The 26,621-nt window shown below is 33.0% G+C and overlaps 2 protein-coding genes across 3 annotated transcripts; one reads left to right on the top strand and one right to left on the bottom strand.

Annotated features, from left to right (window-relative positions):
* Positions 1-8,840: 8,840 nt before the first annotated feature.
* Positions 8,841-10,947, bottom strand: LOC127126643 (putative H/ACA ribonucleoprotein complex subunit 1-like protein 1). Its single transcript, XM_051055599.1, has 4 exons — positions 10,693-10,947; positions 10,416-10,564; positions 10,204-10,319; positions 8,841-9,095 (listed from the first exon to the last, which is right to left on the bottom strand). Exons 1-4 carry the CDS (start codon positions 10,853-10,855, stop codon positions 8,933-8,935), a joined length of 591 nt encoding a protein of 196 aa, XP_050911556.1. The 5' UTR covers positions 10,856-10,947; the 3' UTR covers positions 8,841-8,932.
* Positions 10,948-20,782: 9,835 nt separating this feature from the next.
* Positions 20,783-25,896, top strand: LOC127126642 (adenylyl-sulfate kinase 3). 2 transcript variants are annotated; one of them, XR_007805044.1, is made up of 8 exons: positions 20,783-21,047; positions 21,979-22,125; positions 24,002-24,151; positions 24,558-24,676; positions 24,754-24,838; positions 25,088-25,134; positions 25,236-25,494; positions 25,620-25,896. XR_007805044.1 is itself a non-coding variant. In XM_051055598.1 (7 exons), the coding sequence occupies exons 1-7, from the start codon at positions 20,900-20,902 to the stop codon at positions 25,332-25,334; spliced, it is 795 nt and encodes a 264-aa protein (XP_050911555.1). In that variant the 5' UTR covers positions 20,783-20,899; the 3' UTR covers positions 25,335-25,516. The 2 variants fall into 2 exon arrangements, 1 of the variants encoding a protein (XP_050911555.1); XM_051055598.1 differs by lacking the exon at positions 25,620-25,896 and having other exon boundaries at positions 25,236-25,516.
* The last annotated feature ends 725 nt before the right edge of the window (positions 25,897-26,621 follow it).

Genomic DNA, 26,621 nt, shown 5'->3' with positions numbered 1-26,621 from the left:
GCGAAATTTAAAATTTCTTCTTTAGTGATCCTTATGAATGGGCCTGATTAGTGATAGAATTGTTACCTCTTGTGATGTTTGAAACCTTTGATGCAGATCTACGGAGCGATCACGAACGTTGAACGATGACAACGCCTCTACTCAGTCCACACGAACGGATTCCTTCAATCTCAGTGCTAGCTGCTACGAATGAAGGCTTTGAGTGTGTGTGTGTGTGTGTGTGTGTGTGTGTGTGTGTGTGTGTGAGAGAGAGAGAGAGAGAGAGAGAGAGAGAGACGAAAAAATGCAACCTCACTAAATGCTTCTACACAAGGGTTCTATTTATAGAACCACTTATGTGGGCTACAAGCTAAAAAGCCCACTTAAGTGTATGTGGCCCATATTTTATAATATGTCAAAATCACTTAAGCACGTGGTACCTTACCATATTTCGTATTCTACTTAAGTACATTGTACCTTACAATGTTCTACAATTCACTTAAGTGCAACGTACCTTACGGTGTTCCGTAGTTACTCTATCTCTCATCAATCCGTCCTTTGTGTGTGACCCTGTAGGTTTTCGCGACATTGGCAATTATATTAAATCACGTATTTAACTTAATAAATAGCGAGCGGTATCTAACAACACATCACTGCTACCCAAGACACAAAAATGTCATGTGATCTGACAAATCCTTCTGTGATAATATTTATGTGTATAATTACCCTTTTGCCCTTATGTCTATATTGAACACAAGGCATAGACCGTGTCATCCTTTTCCAATTCAATATTGGGCCCATAGACATTTATCATGTTACGCAGGATGGACAAATTCCATATAGGTCACTCATGTCCCTTAGCATGCTTCGTGGAGTACCCATCAACTGTCTTTATGGTCATCCAGTTACGGACAACGTTTGATCAGCAATAAGGCACTCGACTCTACATCTAGGGTCCATAGTGGTTTCAGATCAAAGGGTGGTATACACCATTATCACCATGAGAATAACTTATGACACTTTGCATAACATTCTATATAGTATTCTCATAGCGGGTCAATCCAGTATAAATATTACTCTTAATATTCATACCTATGTTTAAGACTTGATAACTCCTTATCCATGACCCATGAGATGTGATCATCAGTCTATATACATAATAGTCTTAATGCTTTAATGTTATCCCACTTCACAATAAAGCTCGACTACGGATACTTTAAGAATAATGTCCTTATGTTTAATGTGATCTCATGATTAAGTCATACTTGATACATTAAACGGACTAGCTATTCTAGGGACTTTATTAAACAAACATAATAAAGAAAAAGCATTTTATTATTAATAAATAATTCGATACAAGTACCAAAAGTATTGGCCTCTAGGGCTTACACCAACAGTAAAGTCATAGACGACTTTAGAAGCATAAGCTGGAAAAAAATATTCAAATTGGATCCAATAAGTTGAAACCATGGGTTAAACCAATTGGAAAAGTTTAATGAAATATCTTTATTAAACCAAATAAATCATGGTTAAATGGTTCAATTGCTAAGAAACTGGACTATGCGTCCATGTAATCCAAATAATTGTATGTTTGAGTAGACTAAGACCTTCAGAAAGATTTTCTTTCTGTGGGGGATTGCTTACAATCTGATGAAGATAAAACTTTAATAATTTTGAATTTTGAGAACTTAGTTTTTTATTTATCGTTCTCATCATATTTATGAGTAAGAGAAATAGAATCGGTATCAATCAAAATAAATCCATAATATTCTCGGGTTTTTAATAAGTTTTTTGGTTAAAAAAATTCAGGAGGGAAAATTCTTGAAATAACTAGTAATAATGACGCATCTGAAAGACAGTACATAGACTTCAAAGGGAGAATCGGTTCTGGCATATTTTTGATAATAAAATAAGATTTTTGTAGAATATATAGAAGTGTAAAAAACTAATTTTGAAGTGAGTTTAATTTGAGAATACAAGAAAGTAGTAATTTTCTGAGTAAAAGATAATGAATATAATAATGCAGGCCTAATCACATGTGTGGGGAAGAAGTTATTGGAGGAGTGATTTTTGTAATATATGAAGGTGATCCTAAAAATATGGATTTATTATTTAATGATAATGGAGGTCCATAATTATCTCTACGATCACTTTGTTTCTAGCTCATTTTTATCCTATAAAAATTTTCGAGTTAAAAGATATGGTAAAGAATTTTTAATTTCTTCAATATGTTCTATTTCAAAATCAAAAGAAGATAACAAATATTGTCATCTAACAAAAATATGTTTTGAAACCAAATTTTTAACATCATTCTTTAAAACACTCTTAGCAGCTTTGCAATATGTTTTTAATAAAAATGATTTTGAAAATAAATCATCTTGAAATTTTGTAATGCATAAAACAATGACTAAAATCACTTTTCTAATAGTAGTATAATTTAATTAGGTTGGAGACCAAGTTCTATAGTAATATGTAACAATATGTTCCTTATCTGTGCCCGAAAGTAATTGTTTTAATATACCACCAAACCTTAGGTTTAAGGCATCTATTTCAACAATAAGATTAGCCTTTGGATCAGGTATTCCTAGGCAAGATAATCTCTTAACTATCTGATTTAATTTGGTGGCACTTTTGGTCATGGAATCATCCCAAGGTGGGGGTCGTTTCTAAATCTCTTAAATAAAGAAAGATAAATAGTTCTAAGATTATGAATAAAGTATGACACATAATTAAGACAAAAAAACCTATGTAACTGGTTTTATCTTTTAATTCGTCGGAGAATTTGAAGGAGAATAGCGATCCAAAACGCAACGGAATTTAAAATTTTCTCTTTTAGTGATCCTTACGAATGGGCATGATCAATGATAGAATCGTTACCTCTTATGACGATTGAAACCTTTGATACAAATCTACGGAGCGATCATGAACGTTGAACGATGACAACGCCTCTACTCAGTCCACACGAACGGATTCCTTCAATCTCAATGCTAACTGCTACGAATGAAGGCTTTGAGTGAGAGAGATAGAGAGAGAAACGAAATTGCAACTACTCAAATTCTTCTGCACAAGGGTTCTATTTGTAGAACCACTTGTGTGGGCTGCAAGCTAAAAAGTTCACTTAAGTGTATGTGGCACATATCTTATAATATGCCAAAATCACTTAAGCGCATGGTACATTACCATATTTCGTATTCTACTTAAGTACATTGTACCTTACGATGTTCTACAATTCACTTAAGTGCACCGTACCTTATGGTGTTCCTTAGTTACTCTATCTCTCATCAATTTATCCTTTTGTGTGTGACCTTGTAGGTTTTCGCGGCATTGTCAATTATATTAAATCACACATTTAACATAATAAACAGTGAGAGGTATCTAGCAACATATCACTGCTACCCAAGACACGAAAATGTCATGTGATCTGACAAATCCTTCTGTGATAATACTTATATGTATAATTACCCTTTTGCCCTTATGTCTATATTGAACACAAGGCATAGACCGTGTCATCCTTGTCCAGTTCAATATTGGGCCCATAGACATTTATCTTGTTACGCAGGATGGGAAAATTCTATCTATGTTACTCATGTCCCTCAGCATGCTTCGTGGAATATCCATTAACTGTCTTTATGGTCATCCAGTTACGGATAACGTTTGATCAGTAACAAAGCACTCAACTCTACATCTAGGGTCCATAGTGGTTTCAAGTCGAAGGGTGGTATACACCATTATCACCATGAGAATAACTTATGACACTTTGCATAACATTCTATATAGTATTCTCATAGCGGGTCAATTCAGTATAAATATTACTCTTAATATTCATACATATGTTTAAGACTTGATAACTCCTTATCCATGATCCATGAGATGCGATCATCAGTCTATATACATAATAGTCTTAATGCTTTAATGTTATCCCACTTCACAATAAAGCTCGACTACGTATACTTTAAGAATAGTGTCCTTATGTTTAATTTGATCTCACGATTAAGTCACACTTGATACATTAAACGGACTAGCTATTCTAGGGACTTTATTAAACAAACATAATAAAGAAAAAACTTTTTATTATTAATAAATAATTCGATACAAGCACCAAAAGTATTGGTCTCTAGGGCTTACACCAACAGAATTTACTAACAAATTTTAAGGACCTACTAATAAGGGTGTACATCCCTTTACTAATATCAAAATCCAAAAATATTACTTTACTTTGAAATAAATTTAATTTCTTTTTGATTAAACTAAACCATTATCTTTAATTATTTCATAGAACTGGTTAAGGTGTTGTAAATGTTGATTAATAAAATATGAGAAAACTAGAATATCATCTAAGTAAACTATACTAAAGTATGAGTAATTATTAAACATAGAATTTATTATATTTTGAAATTCTTATGGGCGTTTTTAAGCCCTAAGGGCAAAACATATCATTCATAATCCCCAAAGAGGACTACAAAAGTGATCTTATACTTATCGAATTCTTCTAATTGAATTTGATAATATTCATATTTAAGGTCAAATTTAGAAATATACTTTTGTGGTGTAATTTGTTAATTAAAATTTTTTATTAGGTACAAGATACATAATCCATTGTAAATTTTTGTTTAAAGGTTTATAGTTTATTATTAATCGGGAACTACCTCTTTCTAATTTAGCCGCATTAACAACATAAAATGCAGAGCAACTCTAAGGAGACTTACTTTGCCTAATCAAATCTTTTTCTAAATAATCTTGTATTTATTTTTTACAATAATCTAAATGTTGCTTATTCATCTGTATAGGTTTGACTTTAGCCGGAGTAACTTTTTCTTTAAAGTTAGGCTCATAAGCACAGAAATAGTGTGTATCTTCCTTTTCCATAAGGCATTAGGCCGTTCTGAACAAAGATCTTTAATAAATTTATTTTGCATAACTTTAATTTTTTCTTGAACACACGAAGATTGTAATTATTTTTCTATTTTATTTTAAATGTATTCATCTGTTTATGAAATTAATTTGTTTTCTTTTATGTTAAGAAATGTGGTTAGGCCTAACTCAATCCTACAAAACCGGTTAGTAGAGTGAGGATATCCCTCACTTATAAACACATGTTCAGGCCATATATTATCCGATTAGGGTCTCTTAACACACTCTTTCACGCTCAGGACTGAACATCTAGAGCGTGGAAATAAATGGTGGGTGGTCCGATAGTGGAAACCATAATAGGTGGCCCACCGGATCTTAAACCAGGCTCTTGATACCATGTTAAGAATGTGTGATTGGGCCTAACTCAACCCTACAAAACTGGTTGATAGAGTGAAGACTGCCTCAACTTATAAACACATATTCAGGCCATATATTATCCGATGTGGGACTCTTAACACCCCCCTCACGTCCAGGACTGGACATCTGGAGCGTGGAAATAAATGGTGGGTGGCCCGATAGCGGAAACCATAGTAGGCGGCCCACCGGATCTTAAACGAGACTCTGATACCATGTTAAGAAATGTGGTCGGGCCTAACTCAACCCTACAAAACCGGTTTTGTAGGGTTGAGTTAGGCCCAACCACACTTCTTAACATTTTATTATTAAGATTAATAAAAGATATATCTTTACTTTTGACTGAGTTAAGATCTCTAATCTTAGGTTGGTCTAAAAATTTAAACTTAACTTCACGACCTAAAGCATTAGTAGTTATAGATATGTTATCAACGATAAAAGGATGGAGTAAAGTTAGGAAATGGGTTCCTAGAATAATAGTCTCTTGAATATTTTTAACTAAAAGAAAAGAAGTTTTATAACAGATTTGATCTTTGCCGATCTTAGCATTGGATAGTTTATAACACATGTAATTTGTTACCATTGGCTCCTCGTAAGGATTCTATGATTTTCTCGTAATATTGGGTTGTGATTAACCCTTCTTGAATGCACTTTAAATCTGCCCCCGAGTCTATTAAAGCAATTAGTTCAAAAAAATTATCTTTAATATTGAGATTTATTTTACTATATCATTTGTCATATTTTCTATTTTATTGATATGGGAATCTTCATTGGTTGAAACAACAATTTCTCCATTAGTTTCCTCATGTTTTTTACTAGAAAAAGCTAACATATGTTGATTTTGAATATTCATATGACTTTGTAATTCTAAAAGTTTAAGTTCTATCTCATAATCCCAAATTTTTAGAGTTTGAATTTCATTTTTTAAACTCTTAATTTCTTCTTGTAAGTCATTAATAGAAATTTTTTTCTCAACTAATTTTTTAAATAAGTTCATAACATCTTTAAATTCTACTTTGTTAACATGTTTTTGCAAATATCGCTCTCGTCAATAATATTTTTGATTTGTCTCATGAAAGCATTCTTAATTTTAGATTATTTCATTTTATCTAATATTCCTATTAGGACATTAGCTTGATGGTTACTGAGAATATTAATTATTTTATTACAATTATTACAATTACAAAAATCTATTCTTAAACATTCATCAGAATCAGAATATGACTATTTAGAATTATTAATTTGATGAATTTCTTCATAATAAGATTCTCCATAACATGAAGAGTTATCTTCTTCTTCAGAATTTAGCAAGATATTTTTTAATATAGATATCAAATTTTCCTTTAACTCCTCTAAAATGTCTAAATATTAATTTTCTCTTGAATCTTACACTTATTAGCATAATGGTAAAAACCGCCACATTTATAACATTTGATATCTTTATGTTTAGGTATGGATTTATCATAGGATTTTTTTTGTAAGGTTTCTTACCATAATTTTTCTTATAAAGGGTTTTGTAAAATTCAGGGTTATCTTTATAAGGTTGTTTCTTATGGTAACGGAAGTTTTTTCTACTTTTACTAGTAACCTTTTTATTTTTAGGGTTATTATGAGCTCTTAAAGGAGTAGCTCCATATTGTCCATAAAATGAACCTATCTCGCGCCTATTGCTCATTTTTTCATTTTTAATCTTATTTTGAATTTTGTAATAAGTACAAACTTGTATACCAGTTTCAATAACATAATTGGATAATTCTCCCACGGTTAAGGACTGATAAGGAATAATCCCATTGAAATTTTATTTAATATTTTTCTTAATCTTCTCAGCAAATAATTTGGGTAAACCAATAATAAATCTTTCTTTCCAATAATCAACAGCAGCATCTGACCTAAGGCAAAGTTTATAAAGAAACATATTTCTATATCACCTATAATCATACATGGTTGGACAGTAAAGAGTTAGTAATTGGTATGCTGCTCTTTGTTGGAGCTTTAGAGTCTCTCCTACAAAAAACTTGGTAATAGGGTACAAGAGAGTCGTATCACAAATAACTTCATTGGGGTTTATTTTAACAACTAAGTTAATTTAGGTCTTATCTTAAGGACTAAGGAGATTATCCCACCATTCATTTAACTATCCAATAAATCACATAACTAATATATATTTGATATGTTTGTCTTAATTTCCTTTGAGTTTAAAAGTTGTAGCAACCATACTTAGATTTTGAATGGTATCTAAGACTTGTTTGTTCAGAACCACCATCGATGTTCCATTCAATAGTGGACTCTCCTGAATAACTATTTTCAACAAAACTACTTCTTTCTTCAAATTGCACATCAATAAATGATAGTCTAGGATAGTAGTTTCGGGTGTTAGGTCCTAAGGCTCTTCTTCTTTACGAGATAAAATATTTATCTCTCCTGAAGAATTTCTCATGTTTAAGGTCCTTAATGTTTCAACTAATTCTTTTATTTATGGTTAGCATCACGACCTAAACTCATGACCTTTAACTCTTTGGTAGAAGGAGTATGCTAATGATAAATAGGTCGGGTAGGGTCTATTTTAAAAATTTTAACATCTTTAGACTATTTGATTTGAGTAATTCATCTAACTATGCAAATTATTTATGTATTTTCTCTATTTCTATAGGATTGGTAATTGATTTAAAGAGAGAAGTCTATATTTCTATTTAAAGAGAGAAGTCTATATTTCTATGTTTTTTTTGGAAGGTGTAATTTTTATGACTTCTAAAGATGGATGGGTGGATTTTATTATATCTTTTCTAAGAGTCTTCCATCTAAGTACATCATAACAACAAAAAGATTTTGTATCCCTTCTTCTAAGCAAAGTAAAACTTTTGTAAATACATTTGAGAATGATTTTTAGAGAAAGATGAGAAATATCGATTTCTCTTCTCTAAATTATACTCTACCTTAAAATCGACTATAATCCAGATTTTGTCAATGACAAAAAAAATTCTATGCTAATAACTCCCAAGATTTAAGACTCAATTGGAGACGTTAACCCAGAAGTCTTCTCCAAGTAAATTGGCAAGGGAATTGTATGAGCAAGGTTTAGATTAACCCAAATGATTGAATCTAAGAGAATGGCTAGCGCTAGATATTAATCCATTCATCAATATCCTAAATAACATCTCTCTCTAATAGATCTAACTTCAATCTTTTCAGATTTAACCACATCTTACAAAATTCATTCCTAAGAGAATTTATTAACAATATCATAAGTAGTAAGAATCTTCAAGGTCATAACATTAGATCTGCTACGATTGCTTCAATAATACATGTTTGATTTCAAATGGTTACTAAATAGTATATTTTTAAACAATTTTGCTAAACCAATAGTTTTAATACCAAGTGTTAACATCACCCATAAAAAAAACTCTTAACATGCCTTAGTTTAACATCAATATGCCAAAATAAGCCACCATTGTGAAAATGAACATATATTTTCTTAAACAACTATCAGACTATAGCGTTCTATTGAGATATCTGAACTGAAAAACGGTTAATGAGGATCATCATAATTACTAGTTAACAGACCAAGATAAAATAGAACCCTACGACACATAAGAAAATAAATAGAAAATTCAACATCAATTCAAATTGGAACACCATCCAAACAAAATGATTGAAGCAAAAACAAAAATTACATAAGATGGAGATTCTCTTAGAATCTACCCCTTCCTCTGAAAGGAGCACCACGTCCTCTAGGAGGACCCCTTCCCCTTGGGGGACCCCTTCCCCGGAAAGAACCACCACGACCTCCTCCACCTCTTCCACCTCTACCAAAACCACGACCTCCTCCACCTCTTCCACCTGATGCTTGTCCCCTACAATAGTAATCGATAATGTTAACATGAATTACTTCAAACCACTTTAATAGTCAGAGTATAAATCGATCAATCATGTTAACCTAAATTGCTTCAAACCACTTTAATACCTTTAAAGCAACAAAACAACAACAATGTGTTCCACTCTAAGACACAACTTCATAACAAAAATTGACACAAAGAAAGATGGAATGATACAAGACTTACAACATAAGGTGGAATGAAACAAAACTTGCAACATAATATTGGGACAGTAGCATGTCTGAATATATAGCTAACATTTCTCAGTAACCATACAGCCTTGCCTAACATGATCTAAAAGCTTAAAAGGAGCTGGCTTTATTTTCCCCTCCTTTTTTTAACTAAAAGGAAACATAGACTATAATACAGAGAGTCAAAGACGAGTTGTTTCATTAAAAAAAAATGCTGACAAACACAGACAACATATATTGAAAACTTCTCAAAAAAGGCATTTTGATAGAAGCTTGGATCTAGAATTCAGACTTCCAAAACAAAAACCGTTCTTGAAAGTCATACATCAACTATTAATACATCTAAAGTGTGCTTATCATACTAGACAGTTCTCAGGTCAATGTGAGATCCTCAATACCTTCTCACACTCACAATTAGGCATTTTTGGCATGGAATAATACGAGGAATAACATGTATCTCAACAACCATACTATTGAGAACTCTTTAAATAAAATACATATAATCATAACAGACAACATCAGACAAAAGGTCAAATACTCATCCATTTTCAATTATTTTTTAAAAAAAAAACTTACGATTATAACAGAAACAGAACATGCCTGGGTTGAAATAAAAACAGCTTATAACAAATAACAAACATAGATTAGAATTTGAAGAATAGATGATACATGTAGATAGCAAACACACCTACAAGATATGAAATATAAAGCACTTTCTAGCAACGATTAAAACAAAATATAGCAAGCATATGCAATTCAATACACCAATGTAGTGTAGAAATCAAAGCCATAGATAAGGCTTAGAATACAAAACTAAAACTAAAAAAACATAAACACAAATAAGGAACTTAATTGAGAATCATACAACTTAATTTTAAGAGTGAAAGAGAACATACTTAGGTTGAGGAAGAAATCTTGCAAGAGGCAAGAGTTTACTTGGGTCAATATAAAACTTATCACCAGCAGAGTAAGAAGTAGCAACTATCCCTTCCATCATCTTGATTGAAAAGTACTACACACAAAAATCAGCACAAAAATCACATTTTAGAGCAGAAAAATCACAATAGTGCAGAGTTAACTTAGTGCTTAAAATAAGATAGAAACTCACAGATTCATTGATAGGACCGAATATTTCGTCAACTTTCCCAATCTGAGTCATGTTTTGAAGATAAATAGGAGCATTGAAATATGGAATTTTCTCATTTGTAAGTTTTGTGACAGCATCTCCTTCGCAAGCATGGATAAAAGTTGAGACCTCTGCATACACCAAAAACAAAAACAATTCAAATAAACATAAACCATTCTCTTCCTTCCAACACACTCAAAAAAATCTATGTTTTCAACAAAATAAAGGCTTTTAGACAAATGCTTAAAAGGTTTCTCACCTACAACTTCGGAGGGAGGTCCTTCATCACGAAAGCCACGTCCACCACCGCCGAAACGACCGCCACCTCTACCACGAAAGCCACCGTCACGGCCTCCCCTAAATCCTCCATCACGACCGCCTCTGAAACCACCACTTCGGCCACCACCTCTTGGAGGTCTCATCGTTTGTTTACGGTGGTGATATTGTGAGAGATGGAGCAAATATTGTGAGCGACAGAGAAGAGTATCCTTTGGGGTTTAGGGTTTTGGAATGAATATTAGGGTTGTAACGAGACTTATTTGGGCCGTGCGGTTTTTCTTTTGGACTAAGACCACGGCCCGGCTAAAATTGGTCTCTCACTAAAATTGGTCTCAGATTTTTTTTAAAATGCATATGTGAATACGTCAAAAGTCAATTTTGTCAAAATTTAGTTCGAAGATGTATTTGTTAATATTTTGGGGATAAATTCGCAGATACATCTCTGCATATTTTTTGGGCAGAAACATTGCCCTAAGAAAAAAGTATTAGTAATAAGTGTAAAAAAAATGGTTTTAATATTAATAGTGGCTATGAAAATTATCATCGGTAGGGTGCAAATTATCATCAGTAAGGTGCAGGAGTTTGTCATTTGCTTTGTCGTCCAAAGAGAACCTTCGTTCAACTTGGAGTACATGTATACCAAACAGGTGGCCCCTAGTTCCACTTGTGAATGGCTGACAAGTCGATGAAATACTTAAGGTATGCCACATCGATGTAAGTTGCACTTTTGTCCATAAAAAGTGGACATGCCAACCAAGAATATGAGGTAACACCTCAAAGCACACTCATTGTGGTAGGTAACATGTAGATCATTGTTGTCTCTCGACCAACTTCAAGTTGTTCTGATATAGTCTCAAAGTAAGAAAATTTTGCATGTGCACCTCTGGTGCTCTCACACTATGGCATCCATTGGGTCATCTCCCAAATAAATGACCATCATCTCCTGAGATTCGTCACGCTTGATCCTGGAATGGTAAAGTAACCTCCCCCTGATGGGAAGGTGTAAAAGGAAAGCAACATCAACCAGGGTGATCGTTATCTCGCCGATAGGGAAATGGAAGAGATGACGTTTCCTTGTGCCATCTCTCAGCAAAAGCCCTCGGCATGCAATGGCTAATGGTCTTGTACCTAGAGCAACACAGGTCTGCAAGACCGGATTACTGGAAGACATTCTAGAACCAATGATCCTTAGGCTGATAGAGCTTTAGAATATTTTTGTTGTGGTTAACAAACTTTAAACAATCACGTTATTGTTAAAACAAAATACCAGTCGTAGGGCAAATGTTTAAAACATATAAATAACAATCATTACAAAAATACCTATTCATCCCAGACTTTCCCAACAACATGATCTCTATAGTATATCAGTAAGGAGGTGTCAAAGGGCTCTCTTGGAAAAGAGTCTGCAAGTAGAGGAACACAATCATATGCAGCAGCAGGAACTTCCTCCTGGTCTACGTGATCAGGAGAGACGTGCCACTGGGATAAGGAATCATGTGATATACGACTCATATAAGTAAATGGTTCCCTCTCATGAGGCTCAAGGATGGTTCCCCGCCTAACTCTTGCATGCTCACTCTGAAGCCTAAACCTTTCACACTGAACGGACGCATGTTAGGTTTCACAACCGAGTCAGAGTCTCTCATCGTTGTTTACAACCATTTCTCTTGAAACAATACTATAAAAAGATATTAATTTGCATCTAGGATGTTTCTGAATATGCATCTCTAAAAACTAGTAAGGATGCAATTCGGATATGCGTCCCCGAAAAAGCATGTGCTTGTAACAATGGCAGAAATTGATACCAATCTTGCCCTAACAATCGAAAATGCGACCAAATTTATAATGCATGTCTCTAGCAACTATCTATTACCAATTTGACTATTACATAATGAATTTATAACAAACTATTTTATCTAATACATTAATCAAAATTAAAAATAAGTTAAATGAGAAACTTACTCAAATAAAGTGTTGAGGATGAATGAGTGGAGTGACTTGGTATTGAGAAGTTTGAAGTAAAGGTAGTTTTGATTGTTGAAAGATGCACTTGAATGAGTTTTGTCACGAGCTCTAAAATGGTGTTTTTTTTAAGTTGCATAAAATGAAGAATGTGTAAGGTGTTCTGTCGCACGTGTTTTATATAATTAAATTCTTTCGGAGATGCATCTCTGAAATCCCCTTGAATTTGAAATTAAGGGTTGATCCGGAGATGTAGCTACGGGCAACCCCTAAAACACATTCGCATACGAATATTTGAATTTAATTTAGGTAAAGTAATGACCCTAAAACACTTTCGCATATGCATCTTCGAATTTAATTTAGGCAAAGTGAGGAAACGGTGCGTTTGGAGATGCATCTTCGAAAACTATGAGCATTTTTTACTTTTCGCCAAGGGTCTGGGAGAACATATAAGGGTGGGAAAAGAAATTGCCAAATTTTATTACGAATCAAATATGTCCTAAATACAAATTATGTACATTGGTGCAAAATTGTTTAAAACTTAAAATTTAATTTAAAGTTAGCTTAAACTCATTGTTACATTCCTTTAAGATATGTTTGAATTGATGGAATGTGACGAAATGAAACTAAATGAAATGGCATGAAATGAAGTTTTATTTTTTGGATCAATTAAAATTGGATGGAGCATAACGAAATGGAATGGTATGGATTCAATTACACCACTTACCATCATATTTCATGATATGTGTTTTGGGACGTCTACAAGGCTCCAAAGATGAAGGCCCGACTACGAAGTAACAAATTCATTTAATGTGGAGTAGGTGTGCCTTTTTTCCTTCGCATCGTATATGACCTCTCACGAGTATGTCATGTTAATCTCCCAAGCAATTCAACATCTAGCCACATCCAAGTTGTTCCCCATGCGTACAATTACCAACCATCCCCCCTTTAAAAAAAGGAAAATGTGCTACTTCAATGTTATTTAGATACTACAGACTTGTGCATTGGAGTGTTAACCTTGTAGGTCAGCCTCCATTTCCACTATTTCATAAGCTTTAAACCACTACGATAGACTATGAATTAATATTTTTTTATCATCTCTAGTTCTGGTATGGAACATTGGCGTCATTAATGGGAATCGACTTACGATTCCTTCAATCTTTTACAATCAATCTTTTCTCGATCTGATCGAATCGACTATAATAGAAGTACATATCTCATTCAATAGAAGCATGTATCTTCATTTCCTGATTAATTATGTCATGTTCAAATTCAAATTGTCCTCCATCAAATTCGTTAATGATTATGACTTCGAAAGCCACTTTCTCCTCCATCCAACGACAAATCGTTATAGCCGCTAAATCTCATAGGATTCCTTCGCCTCCTCCTTAGGGAGGCGATATCAAGTCTTAACAACTGCTTATTTTATTCTACTGCCACAAAATTGTCCAACCTAAGGAAGATTAAGAAATTCCCTAACATCTTCCATTCCTCATACATGCATTGTAGTTCCACCTAAGCGAAACTCCATTCATACATCTTCTACCGTATACAATGTTTGGTCGAGAAACGCTCCCTGGCTTCCAACTCCTCCAAAATAATTTTGGCTTGCATAATGCCAACAAATTATTGAATAATGTCTACCAAATGGTTCAACAATAAAACTCTAAAGCCTTGGAAAAAAGTCTGACTCAGATTGAAGAAAGTTAACACAATGCCAATATGAGGAACAACACAGTGCAAGAGACGACTTCACACAAAACTTCCATTCTTGAGGCGACAAGGGATCTAGTAGAGGTATAGAAGTCTCCAAGTTGTTGAGAACAGAAACATCATACTCCTTCCTCTAGTCCTAGAAGAAGGAAGGGTAGCCACACTTCTCTTAAAGTTCTTCGTCTTAGGATGAGGGAAAGGTATGAATAAGATGTTCTTGGCCATCTGCATAATAAGAACCCCATGTCCGCTCACATCTTGTACATGAGAATCCCAAGGTCACTAGAGAAGCTTCAGAAGCTCCAGAGTTACAACGAGACTATAGATCCAGATAAACACATCAAACATGTGGATAATAGACTGGACTAGTACCATGTCGACAGAGATGTGAAGTACAAGCTCTTTGCACTGACCATAATCGAATCAACCCCAACATGGTACAAGTCTCTTTTGGACTAAAACATAGTGTAACATCCCGATATTTTTATATGAAACACATTTATCATTTTAGTAACTTCTACTATTTACTAAATAATTTTATTTTAGGTGTATAAACATGTTTTTAATTATTTATTTTTATTGGTCTATTTTAGTTATTTTGTTTTTATCTCTCTAGTTTAATTATTTATTTTATAAATGATTATTTTGATTAGTTAGTGATATTGAAGTTAATTTCCATTATTTTATACTTGCTATGTTTTATTAATTTTATAAATATATTTATCATATTTAATAATTAAGATTAAAATTTATTATTATACTTATTATTTTATTATTTTAATAATTTGATAGATATGAAAGTATTTTAATGTGAGTATTTTAAATAAATAGTTTTTAATTATGAATAAAAATATATTTATATTTATTGGATTATGTGTTAGAATTAAAAATAAATAAGGTAATAAAGAGTGAATGTGAATTTGGAATTAATGGGTTAAGCTCATTTGCTTCTCATATGAATAAAATAAAAAGAAATTAAACATATTATATTGGCAATGCAGCAGCGCTACATAGACACGTCATTCACTAATAACAACATATAGAGTGTAATGATATGCAAGTGCGGAGAGTTCTGTTTTGCAATTAAATCAGTTGTTAAAAAAATGTTATTTGTTTCGTCTCAAATTTCAGTATGTTATTTATACTAATTAATTAGTTAAATGTTTATATTTATTTTATTTTTTATACATTCTTTTATATCGTTAAAAATATTGTTTTTTCGATTGATTAACATCGTTATTTTGTTCGTATCTTTATCACTAGAACTCTAGTTTGCGTGAAACCAACGTCAAAATGATAGGGTGAACATAAATGATATTTTCATAAAGTTTGGATTTTGTTTTGGAGAAATTTTTCTTCACCTGATTTCAAAATTGACATTTTTAATGTATTTTAATATTTTTTTTTAAAAAATATTTATTCATAAATTATCGAAAACGAAATTGTTGAAGGACGAGGAGTCAAGGGAGTGGAAAATTGGCACGTAGACTCGAATTAATATGTAAAAGCATGAGAAATACATGATCTTACTCATGGTGACCTTTAAATGCGGTTTGGAAGAAAAATGTCTGGGGTAAGGGCACTTCCCCATACAATTTGAAATTAGACATAAAATTGAGAGTCGATTGAATATTGTATGTTGTTTGCAAGTAAAATAAATCGTCTTGACTAGGCAAGCGAAAATGGCTGACCCAGACAAAGCCAATAACTACTACCACAAATCTAGTGGCCAATAAACGGTGGCATTTCCACTTGGTTATGTTAAATTCAATTCTTTTTTGTAAAATAAAAATGACCACACCGTATTATAATCGTTTAATTAAAGAAAGGAGAAATTCTTCACACTAAGATATCTCTTTCCTTTGTGATTATGAACGATAACGATGAGTTTGTGGTATGACTAGAGAGTTTAAAGCTCCATCACAAAGACTCACGAGTGTTTTCACAAACACCCTAAACCTATGACTAAAGCAATCAAAACTACATGATGTCAACATACACACACACGCGCACACATACACACGCGCGCACACACACAAAGAAAGCAAACTCTAAAAAATAGAAAATATATGGTTCACCCTTTCTTAGTAGCTAGCCACTTCAGAGGCCACAATGGGTTTGACAATGCGTCGACTTCAAAACAGATTTTAACTTGGAAGCATAGAAAGGGGGTACCGACCCTTTGTGGGGTACGGTCCCTATAGACGTCCAATAAACTTCAAGCAAAACTCGAAGTGAAAGCTAAGTCCCAAAGAAAGGAACTCGGGACCAGGAACAATGCCATGAATAAGGTAAAATATAAATAAATAACGAAATGAGGTATTTGCATACATTTCTCGATAAAAACATCAAAGTTACACACGTTCAAGATACAAGCACATCGGTCAAAAACATTCACTCATCCTTAAAGGAAACCATCTTTCCGTTCGTGATAGCCTGATTAAGACAGACCCGATCTTGGGAAATCACCCAAGCCCGATAAAAACATTCCACTTGCTTCAAAGCATCATTGGTGATGAAAAAGACCTTTGGTGGCGACTTGGCTAACTCTTTAGAAAGATCAAGGTTCTCTTGGCGCATCGCACTAACACCGTCATCGACCTTCTTATGACTTTCCAAAGATTCTTCTAAAGAGTTCTCTAAATCTTTTATCCTTTTTCGAGCATGAACTAATGAATGGTTAACCTCTCCTAAAGCGGGATCCGCCTTGGATGAAGATGCCTTAATAAAATCCAAAACCTCGTTCTTCTCGGCTACTTTATGGGAAAGTTGTTGTACCTTTTTCACTAGAGTACTAGGATATTCGAAAGATTTCATTGCCTTATGTATGGCCAATAATTTTTTGGAAGCACTTATGACCTCCTTTTAGTAACGATCTCGATCGACGGTAAGAGCATCAACCCATTCATTGAGCCTATACATCTATATTCGAAATAGTCATGCAAGAAAGCTTCTAATCGACTATAAGCTCTAAACACTAAAACAATTGACGTCCGATGAGTATGGAAAGCCTATTCGGCCAATTCCTTTTGGTGAGCTTCTTCAAAGACATGATAAATAAGTATAATCTTCATAAATAATTGAAGACTGAAACTCTTTATTTGTTATCGAGCTTGACGAGCTAGCAATATCGAATTGAACTCCATTTGAACGAAGATTCCCCCTTATACAGTTCTAAGTCGATGAAGCATATGAGGAGGCATTTGCACCTTAATATCTTACAATCCCATGGTGGGTGCAACCTGTCATTGCTTGGCGACTTCGATGGTAAGTCCTCGTTCATCACGACCTGAGCAAGAGAATCCCAGACTTCCACTCGAATGAGAGGAGTAATTGTTTGAGTGACCCATCCAACGACTGAACCTAAAGGCAGGCGTACGCGAAGTGGAGGTTCCCCAAATAGAAGGAGTAATTTGAATTCAACCTAAAGTAGCAATCGCAGAAATCTTCTTCCTCAATCACCGCATGGAGTGCTTTCTCTTCATCTCATCTACATGATTAAGAAAATAAAAATGAAAAAGGTTCAAGAAAACAAAATAAGAAAAATAAGGCCATAATGCCACTCACCAAAGATCATTTTTCTTTTCCTATTTTGATTTGGCATCCACCAGCCAACATGTATAGATACACTTCTTTGAACGATTTCTCGAAGCGCCACTAGCACAACCAATCTCCTTACAAAAAGTCACCAATTGATTTTTCAAATATAATTCCTACAGGGACAATTTTCCTTCCTTGTAAGCATACGACCCAATCCTCATCAAGTAGTGTTCTTGAGTTAAATACTCATGAAAGATGTTGAAACAAACATAGGAACTACCAAGCTTCAAATGGAAAATCTTCAAATGTGTTTCCTTAGTAAGAGGAACAACTAAGAAAAAACAATCATTGAAATCCTTCATATTGTCAGAATAAGCTTCAAAATATCAGATATATTGCCTCAAAGAGAGCAAACTAGAATTGTTTGCATAATTGAAACCATTTGAAGCTTAAAAAGGTGGAATATGGCGTCACACTCTACTTACCTCCTTTATACTCACACCAGTGATGGAAAACTTTAACGAATGCGCAACCTAATATATGCAATTAAGAAGGGGGAATCAACAAATAATTCAATACTCTGACTTTAAATTTGTTAAAAGGAAGATGATTTCCTCTTGTTTTTGTCTGGAGGGAATACCCCTCAATTGATTAAGGGACCCATGTTTTCTAAAGCTTGATCAAACATACCTTTACGGACAAAGGCGAAGACAAGCCCTAGTATGATGGGATCCACCAAATCGCTTGAAATATCCCTACCAGCCTTCTTGGTCGAAGTTGATATTATCACCCTGTTTAAAATATATCATAAACAAAACTAATGCATGTACATTAAAGTAAGTGAATTTGAGCGATCCATATATTGGGAGCCCCAATGAATGGGCGCAAGAGCAAAGAAAACATGGACCTAGGATCAATCCAATATGCAAAACCAATGTCGACAAACAAGATTTTTTAAGCTTGATTCAACGTCAAAATAAAACACTTCCAAGGAAGAACGACAAAGGAAACAACAAACTCTCTTCGTAGACAACTAACAAAAAAAAAAACAAAAGTAACGTTTCAAAGACCTTTTATACTCGTTTCAATAGTTGGGATCTTCTCAAAAACGATCCAGAAATACTTGAGCACTATAAAGAAGGAGAAACATCATTGTCAGCTATTGAATAAAGGCATGTCAGTCACTCTAGCGTTACATTACAACTTCCAAGATAAGCATTTAATTCGCAGATAACCCATTAAGAAAATGCCATGGAAATCTCCTAAGTCAATCTAACGACTGATTGTATCCCACGCAATTCCCTACACATGTAGTTACCAATCATTCCCTATATATAAATAGGAAAACCATCGCTTCGCGGGTATTCAAATCATTTATCGTTTAAACTTCACTTTTCACTCTCTTATGGACTTGAGGATTGAAGTGATAACCTTATAGGCTAGCCCTTCTCTCCATTGCAGAGGAAACTTCGAACCATAACAACAAACTATGTATTCATCCTATCCGATCATATTTAATTCTAGTACAGAATGTACATAATAATGTCCAAACATATCCTAAGCATTCTAAATGATTATGCAATATATATATATATATATATATATATATATATATAGATTTTGCTTTTATGTTCATTTTTCTTTGAAAAATTGTTTTTTTTAATGTGTTCAAATTTAGGTTGAAAAATACTCCATCCATTCCTTTTTAAGTGTCATTTTCTTGATAAAATTTTATTTCTTTTTAATTGTCACTTGCAAAGTTCAAGATAATATTAAATGCATATTTGTCAAAATTACCCTATGTAATTATTACAGACAGAGAAAAGTAAAATGAATGTAGTATATAGTTAAGTGTATTATAGGTAAAAAGATCATTATTATTTAAAAAATAACAATAATGATTAGTTTTTTTAGTATGCGTAAAAAATCAAAAAATAATAATTAAAAAAAATAGAGAGTACTCCTTCCATTCCTTTTTAAGTGTCTCTTTTGTATAAAAGATTTGTTTCATTTTAAGGGTCATTTTTAAAGTTTAAGATAACATCAATTGTCATTTGTCAAAATTGCTCCTAATTATTTATTAAAGAGAGAGAAAAAATTAAATATATAAATAAATAGATATGAGTATTATAAGTAAAAAAACAATTATTACTTGAAAAGTAATAGACTTGATTAGTTTTATTGATATGTGTAAAAAATAAAAAAAATAAAAATTAAAAAGAAACAGAGAGAGTATATTATTAACTAATGCAACATTCATCCATTATTAAAACATTAAAATAAGAGAGAATAAACTCACGTGAACTCTTTCCAACTTAGAGAGACCTCAAAACAATAAAGATTTTTTTTTAAATACGTCCTAACCATTTTATAGTAATCTCACTTCTAATAATAAGACCTTAACCATTCTATAGTAATCTTACTTCTAATAATAAGACCCGCTTAATTCAAATGTCCAATCCAATCCAATATTTCGTCCGCTCAAAATTGACGACCAAGTTGATCCAACCAAAGAGCTGCACACTAAAGCTAAACACCACACTCATACAATCATTGAAGTCTGTCCAACGATCTCCTATATTTTACGTTACACTCATCAAGGATAAATCATCTTTCATCCATATATAAATGTGATTTCATATCACACCGATCTATGATTCATTCTATTCTTTCAAACTACACCCTCTTAGCTCTTACTAATTTTTGCGTTTAAGTGTTAAAGTTATAAATATATTTTTAGTATTTACTAAAGATTATATTAGAGTGTTTTACATCGTAATTGAAATGAATATTTTAAAATGAAAATAAAAAAAAGGTAAAAAAGTCATATCGGTAGACTAAAAAAGGACCGGTCAGCATACGAGTACATCTCCATCCGTGAAGACTTACGAGAAACACAGGAGAGGATCGCGTCAGTGTATGTGTCCAGATTCATTCATTCATTTCCTTCAAACATTACCTACCCGCTTTCAATGCCCTCGCATTCGCCATTTTTCCATTTTCGTAACATGACATTTGGCACAAAACCACTCACCAAAATAGCAAAACCTCATTCATATCTCCCCAATTACCAATACCATCAACTTTCAACACATTCAGACACCCCCAACTTTCTTCCTGGTATCAACTCTCTCTCTCATTTTCTCCCTTTTTTTTGTGTGCATATTTTTCAATTTAAAATTACTGTGATAAGATTATTACTAGTATTACTTAGATTTGATAATTGCTCTCTCTTTTGCTCCGTATTGATTTGACATTGTGATAATGTGATTTTGCTGGAAACAAAGGGGAAAAGGGTTGCTGATGATGATCAATAAACTGTAAAACTTCAGAATCAATGCATGCAATTCAATCAGAGTAACAATATTTCAGTTTTCTATACAGAAAGTAAAGATTTTTTAGGGATTCAGAATCAAATTTCTCATAAAGTTTGTTCCTTTGCATATTAAGATATGGTTCTGTAGAAAGGCACAATTTTGATCATGAAGGAAGGACCAATCATGGTTAAAACTGTGTTTTTCTCTACCCAGCACGATTGTATTTTATTTTCTATTATTACTAAAAGACAAAGAATATCCAACTCAATATACCTAGTCTAATATATTTCATTGATTTTAGTCTTGTAAGAGTTCATGCTGATCTTTATGCAAAAGCTTTTACAAGTACATTGTATCTAGACGTCGATTATGTCTAACACGTCACATTTGTTAATTGAAACAAACAAGTGAGTGTGATGAGATCATTATTCCACTACTATCCATAATTGGTGTATTATGACATGCTTTCAACCGTGCTGTGTACCACTGCTGTAATGGTTGCCCTTATGAAGCACTTCTATAAATTCTAGTCTTGATTTAATTCTGTAGAACAATGTTATTTATTATCATGTTCTTTCTTCTACTCTAAGTCTCTCTCTCTCTCTCTCTCTCTCTCTCTCTCTCTCTCTCTCTCTCTCTCTCTCTCTCTCTCTCTCTCTCTCTCTCTCTCTTCTTATGTTTTGACTCTGCAGGAATCAATGAAATGCTATTGATTTGTTGATATCGGTACATAGATAAAACTAGTGAAACTGTTTCAATGTCAACTGTGAGCAATGCTACAAATATATTTTGGCAAGATTGTCAACTAGGAAAGCCTGAACGCCAGAAGCTACTTAACCAAAAGGGATGCGTTGTATGGATTACTGGACTCAGCGGATCAGGTTCATATTTTTAGGCTTAGGTTTATATTTCAGCATTGGCCTCGAATATGCTTTTATCTTTTGTCATGGGACACACCATGATATTCCTGTTGCTTGTGATGTTTATGCTTTTTAATCATGTTTTAGCTGCTCCCAAAGTTTATCTATTTTCCTTCAAGTTGACTTGATCGACAGGAAATTCTTGTCTGTCATGCATGGTAATCATCCATGTGTTTTCAAGTCTATATTTTGTTTCATTCTGAATGAAAACATGAAATAAATGAACCAAAAAAGCTTTGCAACTGTTCCATTTAGAGCATGATGTAATTGTTTTCTTCACAATGTCCATCTAAATCAACTCTGCCACAATTTGCAATGTGTAAAAAATTGTCTTTTACTCCAGTCACTTCTTTATCAGTTCTACCAGCATGTGCTGGTCCAATCCAACAAAAGTTTTTATGATGCACTAGACATTTCTTAGTACATATGGCATTGGTGGCAAATGGCAATTTATCCCAGTCATGGATGAAAGCAGATTGAAGTTACACATTATTTTACTATTTTCAACAATATGCATATTATAGATATAAATTAGGATAAACTAGATTTTCAATGCTAGTGCTAGCACTTGTATATTTTCTGACACTATATATGGAAGAAGCAAATTAGTAATAAGACCAGAAAATTTATTTAGAAACTTGTAAGAATGAAAGAAACCTAGGGGCTCATTTACTTTGAGAAAATGTTTTTTGTTTTCATTTTGAATTACAAAACTTTTACTTTGTTTTCGACTTTCAAATTTTGTAATTAAAAATGAAAAACAAAATGAAAACAAGAATGTTTTCTCAAAGTGAGCAGACTCTTGAATAAAATTGTTTGTCTATTTTGATTTCTGCAATTGTCCTGTGTTAATTTCAAAAAGTATAGACAAACATGAATACTAGTGTCTCTATTTTAATTCTTGCTAACATCCTCAGCGTTAATTGAAATGACTACAATGCACACGTGCTATGGTTCATTCAAGATTTGTGTTTGATTTGACGTATGAAGCTTCGCTGTGTCGGACACCGACACGCGTACGGCACGTATCAGACACGTTTTTGAAGTGTCCAACGAAAAAAATTTAATTGCTACGGACACGGATACGACACCTTATTTCAAATAAAGGACACGGCCCAATTCAGAAAATTTCAGAATTTAAAAAAAAAATAAAAACTCAGCTCAAAAGTTTTCAAAATTTAAAAAATAAATAGGTTTTGTAGCTTTCATATTCCACTTCTTTACTATAAAAACAACACAATTAGGATTTCTTATTTTTTTTATATTTCACTGCTTTTGTGTCCACAAATTCTTTTATCTTCTCCGGTTATTTTCATCTTTACACACCATTGCTTCGGTTTTCACAAAGTATCTATGAATATCAATTATCATGTTCGAAATTTGTTTGAAAGTGTTGAAAGAATTTTTGATTGTTTTATCTTAAATAAATATAAATTTTTCTTCTCTTTTTAAACTCATTACAAATTTTGCCCATAAATTGTATTATTATATTTATATATAAAATATATATAACCGTGTCCTATGATTTTTACATTAGCGGGGTCCTCGTGTCCGTGTCGTGTCCGGGCTTCATAGGATTTGACTTATCCTTAACTATTATCATGATAAAGGTGGCCAAAGCCCAAAGGTTCAAACTCTACAATATTTGTCACTTATTGAATCCATTACCTTTCACATCACAGTTATGACACTATTTTAGTTCTTTTGCAACTGACTTGTGAATTTTAGAATTTTAGGATACCAGAAACTAATGCATAATTTTTGAAATTCCTTTGAATGAGTGTATGTGTAATGTGGTTCCCACATGCTGTGTTGATTGTTTTATCGAACTGTTCAGGAAAAAGCACATTGGCATGTTCTTTAAGCAGCGAACTGCACTCAAAGGGAAAATTATCTTATATTCTTGATGGAGATAACCTTCGCCATGGACTAAACAAGGATCTTGGTTTTAAACCTGAAGACCGCACTGAAAATATTCGCAGAACTGGTAAGCTTTTCCATAGGCAAATTGTTTAAGAGAATAAATAAAAGGAAAGAACCTGATTGTCAGTTTGAAAATTTGAAATATGGCAATTAATATCTATTGCACCGTATTTAACTTGGGTAGATGTTCTGGTAATATAGAAGGTGTTTGGCTGATTTCAAAAGGAATCAAAGTTTAATAATTGTTCATATTAGAGTGGAAATGTTACTACCAAGTTTAAAACCTATATTTTTGTAAAACATTGATCTCTACCTGCTACCTAAATCTGATCCATATATCATTGAAATTGATGTGCATATTCTGAGTCAACAATACTTTGGTTGTTGAGTTATATGACTAGCTGGTGTGTATTTTAAAGTCGGATTCATATAAATTTTCCATAGTTTTACTATAAAATAATCTATTTCAGGTGAAGTGGCGAAACTCTTCGCGGATGCTGGTCTAATATGTGTTGCGAGTCTGATATCTCCTTATCGAAGAGACCGGGATACTTGTCGTGCCATGTTGCCTGATGCCAATTTTATTGAGGTAAGGTTCCTTTAGGCATTTACTATCATTTGTGCAAGTTAGTATACATGATATTTGACATGGAATAGTAATTACAGGTCTACATGAACATGCCTCTAGCATTGTGCGAGGCACGGGATCCTAAAGGCCTCTATAAGCTTGCTCGTGCTGGAAAGATCAAAGGTTTGTTTCTTTAATGGTGTTTTACTAGTGGAGGCTTCCCTTCGCAGTTCAGAGCCTTCATTGAGACTTAGGTTCAATAGTGCAATATTTCTTCTTGCATTGCCTATTGGATAATGTTCCAGGAAATTCAAACATGTATAGAACATTGCTTAGAACAATTTCTATAATTCTAAGTTCTAACTGCTGAAACTCTTCTTATTTTGAGTTCTACCATGTGCCATTTTTAGTACTAATTGTGAAATTACGCAGGTTTTACCGGCATTGATGATCCGTATGAACCACCCTTGAATTGTGAGGTACTTATCTGTTAACATTTTTCTAAAATATTTTCAAATTCCTTTTTCTGTCTCATATGTTAGTAGAAGGATGTGTTTTAACATGATTCTCACACTTGCAGATAGAATTAAAGGAGGACAATGGAGTTTGTCCGACGCCAAATGTGATGGCAGGACAAGTTGTTTCTTACCTGGAGGAGAAAGGATTTCTTCATTGTTAGGGAGATGTTCATATATCTATTGTCTGATTTCGATGACTCCCAGTATATTCTCTAACTATAATGTTTCTTCCAGTCGAAGTTGAAATCGTATTAAGTGGACTTGTAAAATTCATCAGCTATATATATGAAAACAGCCATTCCATTGAATGGTGAAGATTAAGTAAGTTCATGATGTTTTTCAAGGTATGGTATTATTGTTCTTTGCAATGTTAATTATTATGGTACTAGGAAATTAAATTACAATGACAAATGCTGCTTGTGATTTTTATTTATGCTTGTTTTCAGATAATTGTGAATTATGTGCAGCTCAAGAGTTAAGGCTCATAATCTCTTTTAAGTTTTACACATTCAAGTATTTTCAACAACCAGATACAAGGCTATGTTTTGACTATGACTATTAGAGAGTGTGATTTTTGTTTTCATGTGTTTAGTCCTAATGAACAAGTTAATCGGTTCATTATGAGTAGTTTAAATATACAATCACTTGTTTTTTTCTTGGAAATTGGCTGTCAAAATATTTTTATAATTCTGGCAACTAATGAACTAATTATTGAGTCAACAATTTTGCAATTTCCGTTAGTAATAAACTAATTAGTTGTTGCAAATATATACTCCCTCCGTTCCTTTATAAGTGTCACTCTCTTGCAAAAAAATTGTTTCTTTTTAATTGTCACTTGCAAAATTTAAGGTAGTATTAATTGCAATTTTGTCAAAATTATCCCTAGATAATGATTGCAGAGAAAAAGTAAAGTGAATGTAATAAATAATTAAGGGTATTATAGGTAAAAGAAGAATTATTGTTTGAAAAGTAACAATAATGATTAGCTTTCTTGGTATGTGTAAAAAGTCAAAAAATGACATTTAAAAAGGAACAGAGGGAGTATATATATATATATATATATATATATATATATATATATATATATATATATATATATATATTATTACTTTTGTGGATTTTTCACGTGGTCATTCTCGTTGGATGAGACACATGATGCTTGAGAAAATATTTCACTTCATTAGCTGAGACACAATTTGTTCCTAGTGCACCACAATCACCAATAAGCAACCAAAAAGATAGAGTCATCATCGATGTCATGTCTAATTTAATCATATAGTCTAATTTAATCATATAAACTATCTCTTTGGAAGATGGAAGAACAGGGGGTCCAAAAAGCCAATAAATTTTCAAAAACGAGTAGCAAATTTAATCTTTCAGGTAATGTAGAGCCGTCTCGGCGTCATGATTGCATCTATGACATAGATCCTTCTCCAGCATACCACGAT

This window comes from Lathyrus oleraceus, chromosome 3 (assembly GCF_024323335.1).
Source record: "Lathyrus oleraceus cultivar Zhongwan6 chromosome 3, CAAS_Psat_ZW6_1.0, whole genome shotgun sequence".
NCBI classification, from domain to species: Eukaryota; Viridiplantae; Streptophyta; class Magnoliopsida; order Fabales; family Fabaceae; genus Lathyrus; species Lathyrus oleraceus.
The sequence above is the reverse complement of the archived record's forward strand: the minus strand, read 5'-3'. Positions and strand labels throughout refer to the sequence as shown.

Excerpts from the sequence above, each read along its gene's own strand:
- LOC127126643 (XM_051055599.1), bottom strand. The coding sequence starts at position 10,855 with ATGAGACCTCCAAGAGGTGGTGGCCGAAGTGGTGGTTTCAGAGGCGGT. Across the intron at positions 10,565-10,692 it reads ACCTCCCTCCGAAGTTGTAG|AGGTCTCAACTTTTATCCAT; the intron begins GTGAGAAACCTT and ends TGGTGTATGCAG. Across the intron at positions 9,096-10,203 it reads AGATTTCTTCCTCAACCTAA|GGGACAAGCATCAGGTGGAA; the intron begins GTATGTTCTCTT and ends TTACTATTGTAG.
- LOC127126642 (XM_051055598.1), top strand. The coding sequence starts at position 20,900 with ATGCCCTCGCATTCGCCATTTTTCCATTTTCGTAACATGACATTTGGC. Across the intron at positions 24,152-24,557 it reads TGAAAATATTCGCAGAACTG|GTGAAGTGGCGAAACTCTTC; the intron begins GTAAGCTTTTCC and ends AATCTATTTCAG. Across the intron at positions 24,839-25,087 it reads TCGTGCTGGAAAGATCAAAG|GTTTTACCGGCATTGATGAT; the intron begins GTTTGTTTCTTT and ends GAAATTACGCAG.